This window comes from Polyodon spathula, chromosome 9 (genome assembly GCF_017654505.1).
Source record: "Polyodon spathula isolate WHYD16114869_AA chromosome 9, ASM1765450v1, whole genome shotgun sequence".
NCBI classification, from domain to species: Eukaryota; Metazoa; Chordata; class Actinopteri; order Acipenseriformes; family Polyodontidae; genus Polyodon; species Polyodon spathula.
In genome coordinates, this window is record NC_054542.1 from 39,904,454 (window position 1) to 39,929,904 (window position 25,451).

The 25,451-nt window shown below is 35.4% G+C and overlaps 1 protein-coding gene across 1 annotated transcript in view; it reads right to left on the reverse strand.

The window, feature by feature from the left end:
• LOC121321095 (interleukin-1 receptor accessory protein-like 1) overlaps window positions 1–15,843 on the reverse strand; it is a 203,406-nt gene extending 187,563 nt beyond the window's left edge. The window contains exon 1 of the mRNA XM_041260002.1: window positions 15,572–15,843. Coding sequence (XP_041115936.1) covers window positions 15,572–15,819 — 248 coding nt within the window. The 5' untranslated portion in view covers window positions 15,820–15,843. The remainder of the gene's footprint in view (window positions 1–15,571) is intronic.
• Between the last annotated feature and the right edge of the window lie 9,608 nt (window positions 15,844–25,451).

The window sequence follows — 25,451 nt, forward strand, 5'->3', positions numbered from 1 at the left end:
AAGTTGTCATAGTGAATATTAGCAACTAAAGGTACTGTGTTTATACTTTAGTGTTCAAATTAAATTCGGTGTTTCTTGTTTTTTTTAAACAGGTAGACAGCTTAGCTGTCTAGTTCATTAGGTTATGGTTCGTTTGAAAAGTTTAGTTAGTGCTCCAGTTTGAGAGAGGTTTTGGTTTTCTGTTTTATTTTACTTATTGTAAATAAAGTTGCACGCAAGTGCTTACACTTTATGTTCTGCGTCTGTGGTTTTTTAAGGGCAAAAACGAACCCGACTCACAAGGCTTGTTTTATATATATATATATATATATATATATATATATATATATATATATATATATATATATATATATATATATATATATATATACACACACACACACACACACACACACACACACACACACACACACACAACTGGGATGCACTGAAATGGAGCTGTGACTAAGTACCCTCTGTATAACAATATTTGTTTTACATAATTTTATTTTTAATATCAATCATTTTCCTAAGAACTAACATTCCTCTTATTTTTCCCCCCAAAAAAATGACCTTTGCTAAATTATACCTCAATGATTGACCCCAAAATAATGTTAAAGTTAATGTTTTAGGTTTGCCCTAGTGTTCCATGACATTTCCAAAAGCTTTCAAGGAATAGCATGAATTAAAAACTCCATGCCAGCATCCTCTGGTTCTCCACTGAGTGTCTAATAGCAGCAGAGAAGAGGTGGGAGTGCTGGAGCAGCAAGCTGACCTATAGCAGCTGTCTGTCAATGCTGCTTTGGGTTCAGTAGCTAACTAGTGTTCATGCAGTGTGTTGAAATCAGTGTTTAAAGAAAATGCATTATGTGAACCTCCGGGGGTGCATAAAAATTGTTCAGGCAGTAAAAAATTAAAAAAAAAAAAAAAAAAAACTTTTCTTCCATCTTATGCTCTCCTCTTTTTAAGAACATTCATCCATCTTAGGTGAAAATTACAATGACCATGCCCAATCAAGATTTTATAAATTCAAGTCTGGCATAGCCAGATTTGTGAAAGGTAATGTATTGTCCATGTTATTAACAATAAAACAGATGTATTCTTTTTCACGCAATAAAAACAAGGATATTAGGAATACAAGTGTTTCTTATTTTTTAAAGATATAATAGACATGCCCTGCAGGGCACAAAATGAGAATAAAAATGTACCCAACTGCAGCTCAGACTTGTCCTGCTGGACATTGACATCTTGTAGTACAATCGTACTGAAATGGTAAGGTTTTTATACTTACAGGCAGGTATATCCCACTCAATAAATCTTTTATTTATTTATTTATTTATTTATTTTTGTATCAGGTAAAATGAAAATGTAGCATTTGGTTTCACTGCAGTACAATTATTTTCTTATGCTCATTTTTTTTTTTTTTTTTTTGTTGTTTTTGGTTACCTCATTCCTCAATTAGCATTCACACAGAAAGTCCCTGTTCACATTCAACCTTGGAAAGCAGACACTTAGCAAAAAAGTGTGAGAACACAATAATACAGTATTTGCTGAAGAATACCCAAGAGTTTCCCAATGGCCTTCAGATCAGACACATTCTTATGCAATACTTACGCCATACAGGCAAATGTATGCTGCCTACTGTGTTACCTCTATTGTAATGCACTTGAATTCCGACATTAGTTAATTATGCTAATGATGAACTTCATTTCCTTTATGTACTCCCTATTTTACATGTTTTGAAGATTAAAGCTCATTGTCCATTAGCACCTTCTGCAGTGTTACTGCTAAATTGTGTATCTTCTAGAATACGTCCCAACCGCCATGCCATATGAACAGAACACTTGTGTTTAACTGAGAGGAAAGTAATAACACAGTGCCTTATTTAAATAGGAAGATGCTCTTATATGCTGTATCATTCACAGAAAATGTATCTTTCAATAGAACTCTGCACTTTAGTTCCAGAAATTTACAGCAATTCTGCTGCACGTTTCTCTTCCGTGGCATAGAAAGAATTGAGTGGTTATTGTATTTTTTTTTTTTCAGTGTGCAAAACGATTGTAATAGAATGCATTTCATTTTCAGTAAATGTTTCCTCATATTTGTTTTCAAGCTGTTTTTAGGTCTTTGTTATACAAGGGCTTAGCTTTAAGTGGCAATAAATGTGATAATAAAAGGGTGATTTACACTTACAGTGGCTTTTAAAGTATTAGATTCTGTTTTTCTCCTGAGTATGATCTAAGACATCAAATACAAATCTTCTATACTGGATGCTTCTGACCCAAGCCTCAAGCCTTGCTTGTGCTTCTATGGGAATACCTCCAAACATCCCAGATTTGGCTGAGACATCTTAACAAACACTATGATGTTTGACTAATCTTTTTTTTTTTTTTTAAATTTCAACAAAGGATTGATAGGTGTCATGATATAATGAAGCAAAGTGAAACAAGGACTGCTGAACTGAGTGTTCTGAGATTGATCAGAGTTCAGTGTGAAGCACTCCTGTGTCCACTGAAAGAGAACCATGGGCCCCTTATCTGATCTACACACCTTTAGTCTTATTAGAAAAGATTTGATAGAATTCAGCCTGTACAGCCTGTATCAGACTCAAATGGCCCTACTCTTAAGTGCACAGGCAATTTTTTTTTTTCCTGACAGGATTAGAACAAGTGTAAGGTATTACAGAGTATGTTCCTTCAAAATTAAATTTTTACAAGTTTTACCTTTTTATAATATTTGAAATGTTTTTGAATGGCGTTGCTCAAATACTGATTCTTACTGTTTGATTTAGTATCTTTTGAAAAGCCCAGCTCTACTAAAGTTGACAGCACTTCTATTTTGGAATTCCAATAAGGGCTGCAGAGATACAGGCTATGTATACAACAGAAAAAATGGTTTGGTACACTTTTACTTTTGTAACATAATACAAGTTTCAATTTGCCTTCAGTAGTCTGAAGTGGTCAGCACTGTATTTTAATTGGAGTGGGACTTTAATGAAAGTATAAACAAAGCACAATAAAGACATCAACATTAGTCTGTATGGGCTTTTATGGAATAGACATACAGTAGGCAATGTCAGATGACATTGTGTATACAGGTTTTAACTTCCACTTAACTTTCCTACTATTAATACTTCCTTCAAGTAATATAAAGGGGCGACTACAACAATTAGAAGTTTATAAATTAGGGCTTTCTGTCTGGGCGATTACATTTCAACACGTTGGTTGATTCCTATACAAGAGTTCCATGAAAAATAAGCAACTATTTCTTATCTGACAATACCATAGTGATTGAAATGGTTATGACTTGTAGAAAATAATAAAGGTAACAGCAGATCAGCACATAATCACCTTCACAGATGTTATTGTTCCTTGTAATGCCAGGACATATAAGAATAAATCCCATTCCCTTTTTTGAAATTGTAAAGAAAAGTTTCCTGAATTCAAACCTAAACCTATTAAATTAATAGAGCATTAAAAAAAAAAAAAAAAAAAAAAAAACATCTTCCTTATCTGAGAAGAAACGATGACCTTGATAGAACTGACCTAAAAGTTGCATTAAAATTTCCTTAAAGGTTACAGGCTCTGGGCTTTACTATAGAATGAGTGGGGTGTGTCGAATAATAGCCAATTCTAGGCTTTAATTGTAAGTCAGTGAAGCAGACAGGGTTCATATGCTAATGCTCATGCCAAACTGTTTAAATTTACGATTCTTCTTATGCAAGGTCTTTCCATCTTAAAAAATTATTTTCCAGTGGTTGACCTCCATAGTCTTGTCTCTTGATGATTTGTAAAGCTTGACTTGTTTGTTACCATTGGTTTGCCTGATCTAAGTTATACAAGCATTCATTCCTATCAGTGGCAGCTGGAGACCTCTGAGCCAGGGGAGGCTCAAGTACGGGGGGCGGGGGGGTGCAATGTATCTATTTGTTTTTCCATCAATCTCTTCTAAAGAGATTACATTTGCAATAACATTGAACATTTAAACAAAGTAGTTTTTTTCAGAATTCAGTATTATTAGCATTACAGAAATTGGGCTTTTTTTTAAAACATGATTTTGCAGCTTTAACATTGACAGGAAGTTAAAGTAAAAACAGGTGCGTAAGTAACAGTTAGGGCCATATGAAATCGGGTTTATTATTTTGTGATTTCAGTTTTTACTGTTTTAAAACTGTAATTTGGTTGATTTAATTTATGTACACCACAAGCGCAGTGAGCAACACAAAACCATAAATCTACAGGCTTCTATTTTTTTCCATTCGGTTTGAGTTCATGTACATTGGAGTACATTGAATTTAATTGCATTGAAAAATAGTATTGTTACCTTTAAAAAAGGGTTGTATAAAAAAAAAAAAAAAAAAAAAAAAAAACACAATGTATTTGTTTTCTTTTTCCAAAATAAATTATTTTGTTGTTTATGTCTTCAGTCATTACGATAAAAAAACAAAACAAAACAAAACAAAAAAAAAACAACAACAAAAAAAACAACCCACAACAGGGGACTTATTTGCAACTTTAGAGTTTTTTCATTTCTAAGCCTTTTAGCTGAGGATTTTCCAGTTATAAAAGTCCTTTTTGACATTCTGAAAGGCTGTTACTGTTTTCATGAGGTAACTTTGCTTACAGTGAAAAAAAAAAAAACACAGTCTCATCTTACCATAGCAACAACCAGCAAAGTAATTTTTTTTTTTTTTAGTTTTTTTTTTTTTTTTTTTTAGCTAACTGCCTGTCCTGTATGGTGTGCACGACAATTAAAGTTGTACATGTTCCCTTTAAATATGAAATCTCAGACGTAATGCTCTACTGCAAAATGAAATGACCTGTTGTTATTACAGTAGTAAATTCAACTTTGGTTATGGCTTCCCTTCAGATTTTATCTTGGGTTTTTCAGTATAATCCAGCATGGCAAATGGAGTCTTAATCAGTCGATCAACTGTGTTATCCTGCATTTCACATTTGAAGCCTTCACAAGACAAGCACCAAAATATAACAATAACAACACCTGCCACTGCTAGTACTGTAAGCACGTGTCTCTCAGCAGCCAGAATTGCTGTTCGTTTAGGAGTGTTGAATCTAGGGTTAAGTTAAAATATTTGTTTTCTGAACATTATGATATTATAATGTTATATATAACAAATAAAAAAAACATATATATATACCGTGCCTATAGTAAGTATTCACCCCCCTTGGACGTCTTCACAGTTTGTTGTGTTACAACCTGATATCTTGATGCATTTAAATGGGATTTTTTTTCCTATTATTTACACAACCTACTCAACACTTTGAAGAGGCAAGAGAATTTTTATTGTGAAACAACAGTTATTGAAAAAAAAAAAGAAACTGAAATGTCTTGGTTAGATAAGTATTCACCTCCCTCAGCCAATACTTGGTAGAATCACCTTTGGCATGAATTACAGCTGTGAGTCTCTTGGGGTAAGTCTCTACCAGGTTTGCACATCTGGATCGTGCACTATTCGTCCATTCTTCTTGGCAAAATTAGTCAAGTCCGAGCTTTGACTGGGCCACTCTAGGACATTCACTTTCTTGTTTGTCTTTGGCAGACTGAAGCAGGTTTTCCTGAAGGATTTGCCTGTATTTAGCTCCATGCATAAGCTTCTGATAAGCTGATAAGCTTCCCAGTCCCTGCCAATGAAAAGTATCCCCATAGCATGATGCTGCCACCACCATGCCTCACAGTAGGAATGGTGTTACCTGGGTGATGTGCTGTGTTCAATTTGTGCCAGACACAGCACTTTGCATTTAGGCCAAATAGTTCAATTTTTGTATCATGGGACAACAGAATCTTTTACCACATCTTTTTACATGGGCTTTTTTCAGAAATGGCTTCCTTCTTGCCACTCTTCCATACAGGCCAGATTTATGGAGTACCTCAGCTACTGTTCATACATGGACATTTTTTCCCATCAAATGCTGTAGGACTTTCAGAGGTGCCATTGGCCTCTTGGTGGCTTCCAATGCCCTTGTTACCCGACTGCTCAGTTTGGGAGGACGACCTGCTCTAACCAGATTCTGGTTGGTGCCGTATACCTTCCACTTCTTAATGATCGACTTGACTGTGCTCCAAGGGATATTCAATGCTTTGAAATATTTTTATACCCCTCCCCTGATCTGTGCCTTTCCACAATTTTATCCTGAAAGCTCCTTGGTCTTCATGGTCGTATCTTTGCTTTGAATGCACTACCCAGCTGTGGGACCTTACACAGACAGGTGTATTTAATCTGAAATTAGGGGAGCCACTTTTATTGCACACAGATGGATTCCATTTAACTTACTGTGTGAATTCTAAAGGCAATTAGTTGCACATGAGGTTGCACTGTGGTTGCACTGTGTGTGTATATAAATCTTTTTTTATCTCTTGAAATGTTGAGGAGGCTCTGCCTCCCTTGCCTCCACCGATTCCAATATAGTACAAGATGTGGAGTAATTACGAATTAGCTAGCATCTTTGAGGATGAAATTGTATGTATACGGTAACTTTTACTATTGTCATGCATCCCCTTTCAGGAATTTCTCAGTATAATCTTTGCAAGTCAGAAGGCACAGCTTTCCTTTGCTTGCATAAAGCAAGTTTTTGTAATGATGCTGACTAATGAAGCAATAATGAATATATCTACTTACCTAAAAGGTTAATACGTTATTACCACATAATTATGCATAACACTGTTTTAAATAAACTCCATTGAAGGTTTTGCATTTTGAGCCTGCGTATTGAAGCTCAATAATGTAAAGTAACGGGACGTTAATCAGCTTGAAAGCATCAGCAAAACAATACAGTTTTAAAAAGGAACAAATGACAAAAACAGTTCATTTCCACAGTCCAGAACTAACTTCTTTTTTTTTTCTCACAAACTAGCAGTCTGGATAAAACCAGTTACAAAATCCAGTATATGTTTGGCTATCTAAGCAATATTGTGTATTTCTACTTTGGTACTACTGTATTACAATATGTATCTGTATATGGGTTAATTTGTTATTTCACAACACCCCTCTATTGACAAATTAACTGACATGTACATCGGACTAGCATACCAAAGGCTGAATTCATAAAGTGTGTTTATATGGTGTTTAACTTTAGAAGTGGCAAAGAGATAAAAATGTCTATCTGGGACTTATACGGAATTCCAACTGGTACTCACAAAACTCTTTAAATCAACCTTCTTGCTAGACATGGCTAATGTGAAAGACAGACACGGTTTATCCTTTGTTAATGCAAATACAAGTATGCATGTATTAACAGCCACATGCTCCAGTTGCCACAGTGCTCTGGTATCATTTTAAGTCATAGCTTTACAAATTTCTTCGCAGACACTGTACATTTTTTTTTTGTTTAAAAAGTATCAAATTAAAAAGTAAATGAAGTTACACTCCAGGACATCCCTCATACTTTGACAAGACTACATTGCTTTATTAAAAAAAATGCAAACACAGTGTTGTGAAAGATATCCTCCTATATATTTTGTCATCAACGACGACTCGCAGCTCCGTCATGAACTGGAGGACTGAAGATTAATGGGTGACCTCCATTCCCGCTGCCAAGGCAATCACCAAAGTTAACCTGCAGAACTAAGAAAGGGATGTTACCAAGCTACTGCCCCTATCTCTGTAGGGCCTCCTTGAGTGCCTGGCCAGTGGGAGTGGCTGGAATTGATTGTCCAAGACAATTTCCTCCCTAAACTGCTACAGCACTAAGGACTATGGGCCAAATATTAAAACACCTTTTGAGTGAGAGTCAAAATACATGCTGCGTTGGGAAAAAAAGGTTTTGCGAGTTGTTCTCTCGCAGTGCTTTTCCCTCAAATTTGGGGGAGGTGTCATGAATAATCCCGCCAAGAGCTAAATTCAAAAGTTAATTTCCTCACAAATCACTATGTTTCATGGAAATCACTTAAAACTGGATACACTCCTCTTAATTATTTTGCAGGAAGTATTTCAGTACATTCTCTGTTTCTAGCTAAAGAGTGAACATGGCTTTCAGCTATATTTCCAAATGCTAGCAGAACAACAGAAAAAGAGGAAATACCGTTCAGCAAGAATATAGACAACGTATAACATTCCTTGACTTGTCTACTGAAGAAGTCCTTAGTCGATTTATACTTTGATTAAACATAATAACATTTTAGTTTATTTCCAACTCAAACATTTAATTTATTTGTGGTTTATTTTAAACAATAAGAATTACCAGTGATTAATTTGTAAAGAAAGTGCTGGGGCCCAAGCAATGACAATAATTATGTTCTTAAGAAGCGCACATTCAAACTAGTGTTAGATTTGAGAGCAATACATTGAATGACATTTTTTACTTTCATAGCTGAAGAGGTGCTGGAGCTATGCCTCATCAAGCCCAAATAATGCATCTTCATTTTGCAAAAGGTTGCGATGGTTATATACCTCGTGAGAGAGAGAGAGAGAGAGTTGTGGTTGATTTCCTGTGTTAATTCATGTTAATACATTAATTTCAGCAGCTCTGTGATAATTGCAGTTTCTCCACAACTCTTTTAGATTTCACTCACTTCAAAACTAATTTCGAAACATTCGCAACGCAACCAGAGTTGAGAAAAAGAAGAGAAAATTTGCAAGACCTTTGAATATTAGTCTCTAGGAAATCAGGATTCATACCACACTGGCACTACTCACCATGCACTCTGAAGCCTACACAAAACTATACACTCAGTGAACCCCAGGGGGTGGGGGGTGGGGCTCTACAGATTATTCTAAGTGTAGGTTTCACATGTTTATGCTTTGCCTTTGAGCAAGACACCTCTGTGTCAGAACTACATCAGAACAAATTGATTAACAAAAGTGATACAGTATGGGTTTTTGTAAACTAACTGAAAGAAGTTATTTGTAATTAATACAACTGCTTAGGAGATTTAAGCAATTTGCTGCCGATTTTTTGTAATTCTTAATAGTGAAGATCAATTCAAGAATGAGCCCTAAATTCAATTGTTCATTGATTAGCTTAGACGCATTCAAAGATTAGCATGCTTTACAAATATGGAACCAAAAATATTACCATGTGGTTAAAAACATTTAGACAAGCATAAGAGATAAAACACTACTATATACATTACACAATTACATGCCCTTGAAACAAGCTGTAGTGTTTTGTTTTCAAGGAAATGTCAGTACAGTTGCTCTCAAAAGTATTCTCCCCTCCCCCTTGGACTTTTCCATATTTTATTATGTTACAACATCAACTCAGAATTGATTTAATTAGGAGTTTTTGCCACTGATCACACAAAAAAGTCCAGAATGTCAAAGTGAAAAATAAAATCTACAAATTGTTCTAAATTAATTACAAATACAAAACAGAAAATAATTGATTGCATAAGTATTCACCCCCTTGTGTCAATACTTGGTAGAGGCACCTTTGGCAGGAATTACAGCCATGAGTCTATTTGGATAAGTCTCTACCAGCTTTGCACATCTGGACACTGCAATTTTTCCCCATTCTTCTTTGCAAAATTGCTCAAGCTCCGTCAAGTTGGATGGGGACCTTTGGTGAACAGCAACTTTGAACTCTTTCCACATAGTCTCAATTGGATTGAGATCCGGGCTTTGACTGGGCCACTTCAAGACATTGACCTTTTTATTTTTAAGCCACTCTAGTGTGGCTTTGGCTACATGTTTGGGGTCATAGTCCTGCTGGAAGATGAATCTTCTCCCAAGTCCCTGGTCTCTTATTCTCTGTACTTTGCTGCATCCATTTTGCCCTCTATCTCCACAAGTTTTCCAGGCCCTGATGCAGAGAAGCATCCCCATAGCATGACGCTGCCACCACCATGCTTCACGGTAGGGATGGTGTTCTCAAGGTGATGTGCAGTGTTAGGCTTGTGCCAAACATAGTGCTTACCGTTGAGGCAAAAAAGCTCTATTTTGGCTTGATCAGACCATAGAATCTTCTTCCACTTGGTCTCAGAGTCTACCACATGCCTTCTGGCAAACTCTATCAAAGATTTGATGTGAGTTTTTTTTGCCACTCTCCCATAAAGGCCAGTTTTGTGAAGCACCCGGGCTATTGTTGCCATATGCACAGTGTCTCCCAGCTCAGCCGTGGAAGACTGTAACTCCTTTAGAGTTGCCATAGGCCTCTTGGTGGCCTCCCTGACTAGTGCCCTTCTCGCCTGGATACTCAGTTTTTGAGGACGGCCTTTTCTAGACAGATTGTTGTGCCATATTCTCTCCATTTCTTAATAATGGACTTTACTATGCTTTATATCCTCCCCCTGATTGGTGCTTTTGAAGAACCTTATTCTGGATTTGCTTTGAATGTTCGTTCATCGTCATGATGTAGTTTTTGTTAGGAAATATACTAACCAACTGTGGGACCTCCCAGAGACAGGTGTATTTAACCTGAAATCATGTGAAACAACTTAATTACACATAAGTGGACTCCACTCAACTAATTATGTGACTTCTAAAGACAATTGGTTGCACCAGAGCTTATTTAGGTGTGTCATAACAAAGGGGGAGAATACTTAAGCAATCAATTACTTTCTGTTTTATATTTGTAATTAATTTAGAACAATTTGTAGATTTTATTTTTCACTTTGACTTGGACTTTTTTTGTGTTGATCAGTGGCAAAAACTCCTAATTCAATCCATTTGATTCCATGTTGTAACATAATAAAATGTGGAAAAGTCCAAGGGGGGTTGAATACTTTTGAGAACCACTGTACAGAAACATTTAACATTTCAGGGCAGATAAGAATTTTTTTATTTGCGTTTCTTTTTAGGTAGTTCAGCCAGCAGAAGGAGCGGTTATTGAGCTCCAGTGATCAGACCCCAAATTAATTTGCCAAGGAGTTACAAAGACTCCTCTTTATCTGTATTTTATAAATATTATATCATAATAGTGAGCTGTGCGATTAGTTTGTATTACAAGGTTGACTAAGCGACCTCGTCCTTTTGGTGGAAAGTGGCCCAGAGTGCCACTTGTCTTGCACGTTGGCATTAGTTATCATCAATCAATATACATTACATCATAGTTTGGCCAGCACATAGGGGCAGCTATCGAGCTCCAGTGAACAAGGCCATGAGCCAAATTATATTATGTTTTATTATGGACATGGTCATTTGTCAAATCCAATAAAGAATCATTCATTTCAAATCTTATGCATGTCTCCTTTCTGAAAAGCAAGTAGATTCCACTCACCCCAACAACAACAAGAGACTAAAGGAGTGTTGAGGTATCTATGCTGCCTTACAGCACAGACAGGGGGTTTGAATAACTGCACAGCTTTTTAAAAAGTCTCCTTGCAGGAGAGCTACAGCGCTACAGGACATTAAGTTTCCCTGACTTGCTCGGTTCATCAGTTTAGATGGCACGGGAAAGAAAAAAAGAAAACATCTATTTGCATTTGGTTTCGGAAAATCCACATCTGGCCAACTCCATGAAAATGAGAAACAAAAGATGCGGAGGAGTTAACAGAGTGTTTGAATTTTAGCCAGCTTGTCTATGACAGTAACTGAAAAATATAGAAATGTCTTCACTTCTCTGGAATTTAGATATAGTTCTCTTCCCTGGCATTTGATTAATATAGTTCTATTTCCTGGCATTTTATGTATATACTTCACTCACTGGCATTTTATGGACACAGAAAATAGTTCCTTGGCATTTAATGTATAGAATTCCCTGGCATTTTATGAACAGAATACAGTTCCCTGGAATTAGTTCTCTGGCACATCGATTGTATATCGTTCCCCATCCCACAACTTAGAGATAATAAAAAAAACACCTCTACATGACAATGAAGCATGCAAAAGCAATGTGTGTGCAAAATATACATGCCTTTGTAACACATTATAACACTTATTATTTGTAGTAGTATAATTGTTTAATGCACTTACATTTTTTTGGTTTGTTTTGTAGATGTGTTTTCTGTTTTAATTTGCACTATTTTACATTTGTTTTTCACTTAACTGTTTATTTAGAATTTGATTTGTATTCACAGGTGGAATGTTTCCAGTCATTTACTTTACTAACGAGGTGCCACGTTAACTAGCTAGAGAAATTAACAACACCTGCAGTTAATGATAGGTGGAGTGTAAAAGACAGAAAGAAACATTGAGAGAAGGGTTCCAGTACAGGCAGAGAAGCATACCAGCAGTGGGAGGGAAGAGATTGTTTTAAACATGAAATTAAGCACAAGTCTTACAAATTGTTTTAATGAAACATTGCAGCAGAGAAGCATTTCGTAAGCATATTTTCTTGATATGGAGCATTTGATTTTACTATGACATTGCCGCACCTTTGGATGCTTTACCTATCCTTGCCAAGGTTGCAAAAAATGACGCTTGCTGAAGCGGATTGCCTCTGGGTTAAACGGCGTGTTCCAGCTGGGTTTGGCACAGACTTGTTACATCTACAAAGGGTTAAATTAGCGGGACAGTGCTTGTGATAGCTACCCAGCTAAGTATATAGAACTAAATGCTGCTGTTTCATTTTGATTAAACAAAAGGTTTCATAATTTTAGTTTTGATATACCTCCTGATTGCTTGCTTGTAATTTGAGATTTTATAATTAACAGACTGGGTTTTAGGGGTCCTTTTACTTTGTGAATTTTAGTAGTTTATTGTTTAACTGTTTTTAGAATTTTATCTGAGGACTACATCAGTTGGTGTTGCTTGTTAGAAATAATAAGTTGTGCTTGGTGTCTTGGGGTGAGTGCTTCATGCAGCTGCTCGCAGGGGGAGGGGGCGTTCTGTTGTGCATGAGGGTACTCTGTAGTCAAAGTATGCGCAGTCAAAGTACGTAGACCAAAAGTATAGCTGAGGATTTGGTGCCACCTCATTCTAACGGGTGGTGTGGTGGTGTCTGGTGCTGGCTGTTTAGGGTCAGTGCAGACCTGGTGCATGAAGATTTCTACCTGGACCATCAACATTTTAAGATTTGTAAGCACTACAGTGTATCGAGTAGTTTTACTGTTTCTATTTTTTTTCTGTTTTATTCTGTATCAATAAATATTTTTATTGTGCTACCACAGCATGCTGTGTTGTCTTTTGGGAAGTTAATCTGTGTATGTGCAACCCCCTTACCAATTTTTCCACAGACAAAGAACCTGTGTGTGGGTCAATTTAGATTGACTTCTCATTTGTTCCAGCTTGACTGGTACCTGCTTTGAAAGCTAGTGGTCAATGGCCACCAACATACAAAGTGATTTGACCCACCATAATAATGTTGTTACAGTTCATTAATCAAGTCTGTGATAATCTTTTGGGTAACACTTTAAATCAAGTGTCTAATCACACTGCAGTTGCAATGTTTTAGCACATGTGGCTATATTACAACCACATGTGTAAACACAATGCAGTGCATTTTGTAATAAAACATGCAATTTGCATGGTTACCACACAGCTATCTGTGTGAAGTATTACCCTCTTTTGTAAACGATCCTGCCCTCACAATGCAGATTATGGTATAGAGCATTGTGTGCGTGCTGATACAGCACAGTTACATACAGAGAGAACCAGAGAGCATAAAATTGAACACGGCAATGCTTTCTTTAAAATGGATCATTCACTTTGGTCACTCCATCCCACATCTTAATGGCTGCTTGCACCACTGGCAGCTTATTATTTGGCTATAGATATCACTGATGAAACAGTAGGTCATTGTAATCTGGTCAAATGCCGTTTCACTTAAGTCATAGCAATAAGGTATTGTACATACTTTAGGTTAAAGATTATTTATAAGAAATACGTAAGTGTTTAAGAAGATAAATAACAGTTGCAAAACAGTGCATGTTGATTGCTGGTTATCAAATTAACATAATAACCACATCAGGTTCTACTCAATTATTATTTTTGTTTGCCAAAAATGTCATATTCAAGTCTAATAAAGCGGGCACTTCGCAAGCCCATACAGTAACTATCAAAGCAGCAACGATACACAGCTTATTAAATTTAACTTTGAAACCATGTAAACATTTCTGCATTGTAACAGTGACACATATCAACCGCTTGGCTCTTGAACCAGTTCTGTGCAGTTACAGATTGGTTCAGTTAGACAATTTAGAGAACAGCAGGTCATCGTAACCTGGTCAAATATCTTGTCATTTAAGTCATGGCAAGCTAAAGGAATGTACATACTTTAGGTTAAAGATTAGTTATGAGCAACAAGTAAGTGCCAAAAGAAATAAATAAAACATACAGAACAGTGCATGTTGATTGTTGATGGTCACATTAATACAATAATCTCATTAGGTTCTAAGAAATCTCAAGCCATACAGTGCTTCCTCAATTTTTAAACATTTCACCAATTCATTAACCCTGTTAATTCACTGGGAGGCCATGTTGACATTAAATTGTAAAAATCCTACATTTTCCTGTTTAAGGACCCTTCACTATGTCACTGTGATCGAAATGTCGAGTTTTTTTAATGTGTAAGTCAGATAGTGACATATAGAGGGACCACTGTATACTAATCTTAATTCATATGAAGGAGCACTCATTTAAAAATTGGTTATATAATAATATTTTATATAGCACCTTTCATAGTGGTCCACCATCACAAAGCACTTTACAGAGGTAGGCTGTGAATTGTGAATTATATGCAGTCACTCACAATAGAACATTACAGGAGGAGGAAGCACAAGAAGTTTAAGTGACTTGCTCAGGGTCACACAGTGAGTCAGCCAGTGGCAGAGGTGGGATTTGAACCACTGACTTCTGGTTACAAGCTCTTGGCTTTAACTACTGGACCACACTGCCTCCTAAGATCCCATTGTAAAACCCCTCTGTAAAACCTTTTCCAGTAACACACTGAAAAACATGACTGGCCGTATTCTAATGATGGAGATCATGCCCCTTAAGTTAATTGAAGTCGTTCCCAAGATACAGAGTAAGGCTTGACATAATTACTAAACTAGATCCCTTACAAAAAGAGTTTTCCCATTTTTGCATCCTGTATTAATTGATGCCACTCCCTGAGCCATATGCAGCAGCGACTGAAAATGTGAGACCTGTGAATGATATATCTGTCAATGGCACTAAATTTCAAATTGTTCCCCGGGGACAGATTTAAAATGAATTGTGCATATTAAGTACGCTGGTCTGCTTTGTTGTGTGGACATTTGTCCACTGGAAACTTGGCTGCAGATTCATGAATCATTATGCAGTGACTTGCAAGGGCTTTAAAAACTATAATGATTAATAGGAGCTACTGCTGCTAATACAATCCTAAACTGTTAAACCTCCCATGGAAAAGTTTCAAATTAATGTCCAGTGACACTTTTGGAACTACATTAGGCCTATCACGCTTATTGAATACTAAAATGTCCAATGGTTTGGATATCCCTACAAAATGTTACCATTGAGTAAGGCTGTAAGTACATGCGTTTATTTGTTCACTTAACTCACTTACTGTCAGAAACTAAATCAAGTTATCAAACATTTGTCTTCTTGACTTTGTTTTTTATAGTGGCACCTCAGAAATTGTGCTTTTGAAAACATTGACAGTTACAGTAACTTAGTGCATTGACTATGACAGATGCTTTCCATTCTGAAATACCTGAAGACAAAATAGATCAGTATGTACTTATATACAAATATATACAAATGTAATCATCTTACCTTAATACACAGGCATAAAGTCCAATGTCTTGTAATTCTGCAGGTCGAAACCATATTGAATCCTCTTCTTTACTCATTCTAACACCATCAAAAGGTATGGGTTCTTCAAAGTCCCCATGTCCAGTGCTCTTGTACCACATCAGACTCAGTCCTGCACTCTGAGCTAGGGTGTAGTTTGCTCTGATATATCCATAAAATAAAGCACATTTAATTCGTACAGGTTCACCGTAAAGCACTTTGTATTTCATGTAGTCCACAGACCAATCCGTGCATCCGTCAGCTGCAAAAGAAAAGAAAAAAAAAAAATATTATATATAAATATACTACAAAAGACAAGGAAATGAATTGTACTGTTTACTGTGTGCTCAAGTACAATTGGATAACATTTAAATATTTTCAACATCAGCGTTGTGTAGTGTTTTCATGGAATGTCTCTGTACACCCCCAAGCTGAAATAAAAATGTCAACACTTGGTATTTGGTTCTGAGATTAACGATAAAGACTTGGTATCACATGGCCATGCTGCTGGAAAACACCACAGAGTGTATTAGATTTGTTGAATATTATAGTGTGTGCGTGTGTGTATATATATATATATATATATATATATATATATATATATATATATATATATATATATATATATAGTTATATGTATACTATAACTATATATACAAAAGATTGCTCAGCCTCATTATTGCCCCCCCCCCATTCATTGTGATACAAATGCTTTTTTTTTTTTTTTTTTTAACTTTAATTCAGCGTACATCAGAACTAATGCATAATATAGTGTTAACACATGCTGTTTAATTGTTGTAAGACTAGGTATCGGTAATGGCATTTACCTTTCTTGCAAACTGTGTCTACTTAAAAAGCTATCGAGATACAAACAATGATGTGTTAAATTGGTGAAAATCATTTATATGAGGAGGGATGGTAAACTAGCTGTAAGGACAGTAAGCAATGAATAAAGACTAACTAACATTAACATTATCTAACATTATTACCGAGTAAATATATATATATATATATATATATATATATATATATATATATATATATATATATATATATATATATATATATATATATATATATATATATAAATTGGATTAATATACATTTTATTTATCAATTTATTGAATAGAAACATAAAGGTTCACAATTCACTTGGCATCAAACACTAACTGTTTTAAGACATGTACCTACATCTTCATTATAATGGAATTACACATTGAGTTGTGTTGTGTAATTGATATGCAACTACATATCCAAGCATAGATCGGGTAACCAATTAAAAAGCTCAAGGGAAACCAAGAAAGGTGATGGCAATACAAATAAACCCACACCAGTGAATTGTATATTAGGTACCATTGGGGACAAGGTAAAAGAGAAAATGTTTTTTCAACAAATATAATTTACAACAGGCAAAGGCAGTGCTGGCTTCCCTTTAATGAAGCTTAACAGAAAAGCCGACTTTTTAATATGGGTTTGGTTTCTAACTGCACGTTTTCAATGCAAAAACCTAAAATCACAAAGATAAAATAGTAGTGTTTACAGTGTTTACTGTCATCATAATTAATTACAATACTCTCTGGATTTATACATTTTATTCAGTCAATTAATATAAATCTCAGCGTTTAGACCTGTTTAAAAAAAAAATGTAGAAATACAATAGAAAGGTCAGATGAGCATTAGCGCTATCTAACTGCAAGGACTTGAGTATTTATCTTTACGTTACCAAATTGAATGCATGGCAAGAACTAGTCTGCAATTACAACTTTTGTGAAAGAACTACTCTTGGGACTGACAAAGCTAATAAATGCCAATCATTGTTTATTATGTGGAAATGGATGGGATTACAGAGTTTTGTCCTATAATTAAGACTCCCAATGACTGTGGAAACAGCTGCAAAGCACCTTCTTTATGGTGGTCTATTACAGAACCAATGCAACCACATTCTTCTTGTGTGTGTGTGTGTGTGTGTTGGGGGGGGGGGATGGATTTAATATTTTGATCACTCAACATGCAGTATAAACTCATGGCAGAGCCATCTCAATATTTCAAAGGCGAAAAAGTGACTTTGGCTACATTCCGAATATGCAGTTCGAATGAAAGATCTGGGTTAAAAATTACATCTAAGTTCCTCATTTCAGCTTTCAGCGACTAAAGGAAGCGGTCCACTGGGGAAACAAAAAACACATGGATTTGTATTGTTTATTTGGCTCTTTGATTCCAAAAGCATTATCTGAATTTAACAATAACAAAGTTGTCCGACATCCATAGCTTAATATCAACGAGGCAGATAGAATACTTGAAGATAAAGTATCACCTGCTTTTGAAGACAATTAAGTAACATCAGCATAAAAATGAAAACTGACCTCATGTCTACAGACAATATCGCCCAAGGGAAGCATGTATAGGGAAAACAAAACTGGTCCAAGAACAGAACCCTGTTCTGTAACTTCAGACAGAAAGGGAGAATCTACCTCAATTTTAACATATTGTAGACTATTTGAAAGATGGGATTTAAACCAAGACGGTACACTACCTAAAAATCCAATAAGACTATTAATACATTAAATCAAGATAGAATGATCAGTAGTGTCTAATGAGAGCAGCTTCTATACTATGGCCAGGTAGAAACCTCAGTGAAATTTCTCATATATAAGTACTGCTAGGAAGGTATTAAGAAGGTTAGCTACCACTCTCTTTAAAACTTTAGATAGAAAGGGGAGATTAGAAATAGGCCTAAAGTTGTTAAGGATTTTAGGTTTTTTTAAGTTATAGTACAGCAACCTTGAAGGAGTTGGGGACAGTACCAGATGAAAGCGAGCTATTAATAATATTTAAAGCGGAATTATTAATCCTAGAAAAAAATCTTTAAGCAGTTTAATAGGAATGGAGTCTAAGCATGTGTAGTAGATTTTGTCCTACTAACTAGGTCAATTAAATCTGGCTGATTAATTAAGGTGGTTTGGTCTGGTGTAGCAGGGCACCAGAGAAGTAGTTTTGTTAGTGTTGTAGCATGGCTTGTTTAAATTGAGTGTACTATTAGATATCTGATTTCTTATATCAAGGTTGTTTTTTTTTTATTAAAGGGATTCATAAAATCATTACTGCTGGCTGGAAGAAAACTGTACATTCTTGTCAGGCCATAAACAATTAGGTGGCAATCATTAACATATAGAAACGCTACCTTACTTCGGTGTGGCTCATTCACGTCATTCTGAGGATGTGGTGGAAATGGAGTTAATAATCAAGTTGATGTTTAGACTTCCATATAAAAATGGCCCGACACTTTTTATCTGAATTATCTCAATTTTCAAAAGTTCTACAAAGACTAAATAAGCATGTGTTATCTTATCATTATTTAACAGGCAAATATAAAATGCATGTATAAAATACATAATACATGCTATGTATGGCACCAAATTCAAGCTAAATTCTCATAAGAAACAAATAAATCACAATCTCTGATGTTATTGAGAGCTAAAAATCTTAACACACTTAAGTCCCAAGTTACCTTAGTTAAGTGGAAATGTGTCCTTGAGTGTTAAACTTGTGTTTCTTGTGCAACCTCCACCAGGTTACTTTACTTAATGAGATATGGAGATTTCATGAGCGCTAATTATGGCAATTTACTTTAAGTCACAATTCTTATAAAAATCTATGCATGTGGTTTGATATACATTAATATTTACTGTTCTGCAAATAAAATAAAGGCTTATGTTACTGCCCTGAAAAGAAGATGCACACAACCTTTCTTTTGAGTTAATATTGGGCCAAGCAGTTACTTAAATTATGATTTTAGCATGTCATCAATGCACAAGAATGGTATTTTTGCATCACATTTGCTATTTATCAGGGCCCATGTAGAAAGACCCATGCTGAAAATGTAAAAACCTGTGTTTATTCTTTAAGGCTGTCTTCTGTACTGACACTAAAATCCAACAGACCGATCTAAAAAACTTGTATTACAGGCGTCTTTCTGGAGCATAAACAGATTGATTATGTTGCTTATGTTTTATGGTACGTACTGTAGAATATCAGCTTTACGCATGACTTTACCTTTCTCTTCATATAGCACATAAACAATATGTCCTTTATGCAGCCAATCAGCATTGAGATTCAGTTATGATAAAGAATAGGGTTGCTATGACTGTGTATAACTCCACATAATGTTTTCTCTCCTGACAGATTTGGTTACCATGTGAACATGGACATAATTTTTAGAGGCATGTTTATTTTTCAATGATTGTGTTTGGAAATATGGTTGCTTGATTCAAGAATGTTTTTTTTTTTGGAAGGAAAAGGGCGGTTGCAGTGTCTGCAGCAATTCCCTTATGTGTAGCTTGATTAGCAAAGCTGAGATTATCATCTATGTATGATTTCTCCATGTTAACTAAGATTTGACTATTGAAGCTCACAGTGCAACCTGAAATAGACCAAGTTGCTATGCAATGGGAGTCTCATTTTCATCCCTGAAATATACTGTATAAAGGCAGCCTGAATAGATCTTCTCTTGCCTGCTATGTCAAAAGCACTGACCATGCAAGTTTACAAATTGCTTTTTTTGAGAAATTACAAGTACACCTAATGACAGTCAACATTTTAACAGTTTTTACCGTGGACTTAAAAAAACAGGCCTAATAACCCCTCTTAAATATTGCATGCATGATAGCATGAGTAATCACACATTTCTGCTAGCAAACCAGCAGTACAGCTGTTAAAACAGTTCTGTTGATTCTGCCTTGCAGGCACATAGAAATGCTCCCTGCAGGCTTGGACATCATTAGGTCAGTCTCACAAATTATTTTGTTATCAGCATACAAAATTGACTTTGGGCGCTGTGCATACCACTTGTACAATCTGATCTGGGTATACATGTAACAAGATACACAAATACACAAGAAAGACAGTGCTGTCCTGAAAGACTGTTAGCTATGCCGTACTATAAACGTGTTTCATGTAAAAGCAATAACCTGTACAAGCCAGTCCTGTGAGTGACACATTCTATTTCTAACAAACATGGCAAACTTTTCCGAAGTGTAAAAATGTAACTTCTATATGAATTAGATCAGACATTATTCACTATTTACTTTTTTTCGTTAACCGCTTCCCCATTACAATCATGTTAAGTATGATAATAGTCAGGAATGTGATTTAAAATGTTACCGTACTTTTCATAAATAGCTGTGCACCGGTACATAACACACACTTTTTGCCATTCTTGTATGAGTTTGATGTATTGCACACACCTCTGGATAACTGCACTGGTTTTGCTGCCCTAGTATCAGTTCTTAACACTACATTCATCTGCATACTTTGAACAGCAACATGCAGTATATGGTGCTATGCTATTATCTCTGCCTTAGGGCAAGAAAAAGCAGATCAAGCTCTGAAACACACTATGATTTGTTTAAAATAAAATTGGTTTAAAATAAACTCTGCATTGAAATTATTAATAGGGCTAGATTTTTAAGTTTAATGCAACACCTCCCTCCCTTTGTCATCTCTGTCCCTGCATGGTTTAAGATAACATTAAATGCGAATTCTGGTTGCAGAGCACGACTATGCTTTGAAAACCATGGTAAGTAGATCTTAGAGATAATTGTTACATAGGTCACAAAGTTGTGGGAAGGCTTTAATTTAAGGATATCTACATTATGTAATGGCTGTATATACCAGAAAAAAAGTAATTCTAGGTTGCTTTCATTCCAAGAGAGAAAACAATTTGTTAAAAAATAAAGACAAATATGTAACTGTGACTGGAATTATAACTGTGACTGCAATTAAGACATTAAGCAACTTAAAAATTAATCATAAATAACGCACTTTTATGCATTCCGCACATCCCTCTTCATTATCCTCATAAATATGCAAATTGATGTGTATTATACTTAAAAAGACCATGGTTAATCTAAGGAAAAGCTAAGTACATGAAAAATGAATACAGTAGTTTAACATATTTATATATGCCTACAAACTGTATAGTAAACACAAATGCACAGCTAGGAAGTAAATTATACAGACATATATATCAAATACAATAGAGAAAGCAAGTTTACTATTTTTCACATATTCATTTTGTATCGGTTAGAAGTCAATCACATTTTCATTATTTTGTAAATTGGAAAATACTTGAATTAATCATTAGTCTTCTAACAGTATGTGGCCATTATCTCAATTTTAATATATTGCTGGCTATTGATATTCATAATCTCAGAATAAGTTGACCAGGATGAATATCATTCACACAACAGTTTCCATCAGATGCTTCAGAGGATGAAATATACCACATTACATCACTGTCCTCACAACAAGATCATTCTGCTGGATAAACTAGTTCCCTGCAGGCTACACATACTGACAGGACCCACTGAACCAAATATTTAACACTTTTGACTAGGTCCTCCCTGCTTTTCTCCCCTTTTCCATGCATCATTTTCAGGAGAAAATGAGATGTAGAAAATTGAGATACTGACTCTTGGGCCCATCTGCCGCAACAAGGAACTGTAACAAAGCCTCAATTCAATTCCAGGTCCAATAGGGTAATAGAAAATTCCAAATTGAGGAAATGAGAATTCGCAGCAATGCATGCATTGTAAGTGGTGAAAACAACACTGACACAAGGGCCTCGAGCAATCTCTTTCACTTCACTTGTTTTGAAAATATCCTGTATATAATTACTAAAATAAATACATCAAACACATCTTTGTCACATTAAATATGTCAAAACTTGTATTTGATCCAAAAACGGCAGCTAAGTTTGCAATTGAGCAAATTAATAGAACGAATAAAGTAAGACACACAGGGCAGGATCTTCAAAAGGTCGCAACTCCAGTGTTAGTCAACAAATCAGTGTGTAGCATTAATTTTGGCATTTTCAAGCGGCCGTTATTAAATAATGCTAATGTGATTTATGAAATTATGATGACTTACGAAATAATGTTAATATCTTAACGAGCAGCTCTTCTTGCAACTATTTATTTTGTTTGCGTGGGAATTTAAAAGGAAATCCATGTTAATTGTTGTCATAATTAATCAGGATTTAATTTACACTTGGTTTTAATTAACAAAAGTGTATATAACTCACCTTGAAACAGAAATGAAACAGACAGCGGCTGTGACGCTGATGATACACAGAGAGAGTGTTCAGGACCAGAGTTCATTTCTTACAAACTTCCCAGATAATTCACAGTAATGAAAATATTTTACCTTTTTATATATTTGTTGTTATGACTGAGATGTATTCACTCGTTTTAACTATTTGTAACCATAGGGAACATTTGTTGTATTGCTAAAATGATATACCGTTATTTGCACCCAGTGTAATGTTACTACCAAGAAATTATCAATGCAACTGTAGCCTAAACTCTAGATAACTACATTATATGACAGCTGACCTCTACTATAGATTTAATTTAAATTATACAACAGTAAATAATGAAATCTTGGTATAGAAAATATTATAATAAAGTTTCCTTATGTGATTGCGGATTAGCAATGCGTCCCTGACTTAACACCTGTGTGACACCCACACAACAAAGAACAGGTGTCAAGGACACACAACGATGCATTAGGAATATGATCGAGATCATTCACATGGAGCTTTGCCTGAATGTATTTGTAATGTTGTCATACTCCCACCATAATTTATGTACAATGTACATTTTCACCTTCACACATTTGTATGCATATAACATGTTCTTATAATACTGTAAGTGTTTGGTTGCTACTTCTAATCATGTTGAGAGTATTTATCGCGGAGACAAGCAAAGAGTACCACAGAAAATGCATGATTAGAGGAATTCACAGAACAATTAATTATAAACAAATTGTGTATTGGGGTTAGGGAGTTCTACAGTACTTTTCAAAGCTTAATACATATATAATGAAGTGTTACATACATGGTAAACATGTATAATAACTAACAACTAAAAACACAAATGGCACATCAAACATATTTATTTATAGCTTACAAATGCACATTCTAAAGTACATGCAAAAGTAAATTCCAACCAAGACTACACAGCCTACACTTCATGAGATGACAAGCCTACCACACCCACTGCACCATCCAAAAAAAAGGACAAAGGTTTTTTTTTTTTCTTTTAACAAAAAAAACATTGCCAAATGCACATTAAGAGTTGTATATAAAGCAGTGGAAAAATACATCCCGAATGAGGGTAAATGACTAGTGGCATTTAATTATGTATTTATTTATTTAATTTTTTTTATTTTTAAATCTGTGCCATTCGATTTATAGCCATACGCCAGATAATCAGGATTTTATATGTGAAGTGTTCTAAATAAATGTACATTCTGGATGACAAAATGTACAATTTAAAATAAAGTTTACAAATTATGCACACAAAAGATATTCCCATTATTTTTTATAAACATTTGGCTGCTGCTCGCAGGTGGGAGAGCCGTCTCGCTGTACGCTAGTAGTTTCCATAACAGCGAATTTTGCTTCCATTAATTTTTCTTGATCTCGTTAACATGCACTTTGATTAACAAGTTCTCCTTATCTAGTTGATGACAGACAGGAAGCGAGGTATGTGACTTGTGACGATTAAGCTTTTGTAACGGCAAATGGATTCATTAACAAGCTCACAGACTCATTTTATTAACACATTTTTTTTGAAAATCACTTGCTACTAAAGCTGTCGTTGCTACACCACAAGTTCGATACAATAATACAGTTTTTTTGAAAATTCTGCACACAGTTTCTTATTCTGTTCTGGATCCACGCACCTCGGCTGTTCAGTGGCACTCAATAATTTACTGTATTTTGCATCACATTGCTATTGTAAATTGTAGTATTTACACATTTAATATAGTAGTAAATGATGCTTAACACTACAACCACCTTGAAGAACCTAAATTGTCATTTACTCCAGCAAAGACCAGTATATGACTATTTATTCTGGACCAGCATGTTTTGCATAACTACTCTGCATTTAACAGCAAATCACCGTAGAATGTTTTTATGATGGAACAGCATAAGTACCAATGCTGCTGAGGTAGTCCAGAGATCTTGCAGTGTCAATGGGCTAATGTTTGCAGTCCAAGTAATTTAAAAAGTAGCTTTGGTGAGCCTATTCATCCTCAATGAAGGGCTCGAGGTCTATGTTCAGGAAACGAATAAGTGACAATAAAAAATATTGAGGTTTACATTTGCTGCAACAGTCAGTACAATTAATAATTATAATAATTCACATTTCCACCAATATTTGTATACGCATATCGTACAAAAACACTGAGAATTAAGTGTGCATTTTCTAAAGAGGACAAACATGTTGGTGCACATTTTAGGAGATTTTGACTCATGAAAAGGGCAGGAGGAATAGTACACACAGTGGCAAGGGGAACTTCCCCACATTGCCATGTGAGCTTGCCCCCCCACCAAGTCACCCTCAAAACAACTGTGAATGGTTTATTTAATAAAAAATACTGTTAACCCTTTAATAGATAATGATTTCCACTCCTTCAGTAACCATGTTCTCCTGTAAGCATTCAACTCACAGAGAAACAATGTTTTCAATCTTACCGACAGTAATTTAGAATGATTTTCCTACAGTACAATTAAACTGAATGAGTTTATCCATGTTGTTTAAAGACACAGCAGTAGATGGATGTATATTTTAATTACATTTCCACAATAAACATCCCTTGTCAATTTCAATCACTCCCCAGTACTGACCACAGTCCTTTTCTCTCTGTCATCTTTATATAGTTTGACAGCTGTACTTAGTTTATCAGTGCCTCAAAGTCTGAGCATGGCTAAGCTTGTTCTGGGGAGTGACCCAGAAACTGTTATTGATAACTGAAATCTCATGAGCTACAATTTATGAGTGTCCACCCAGGCATG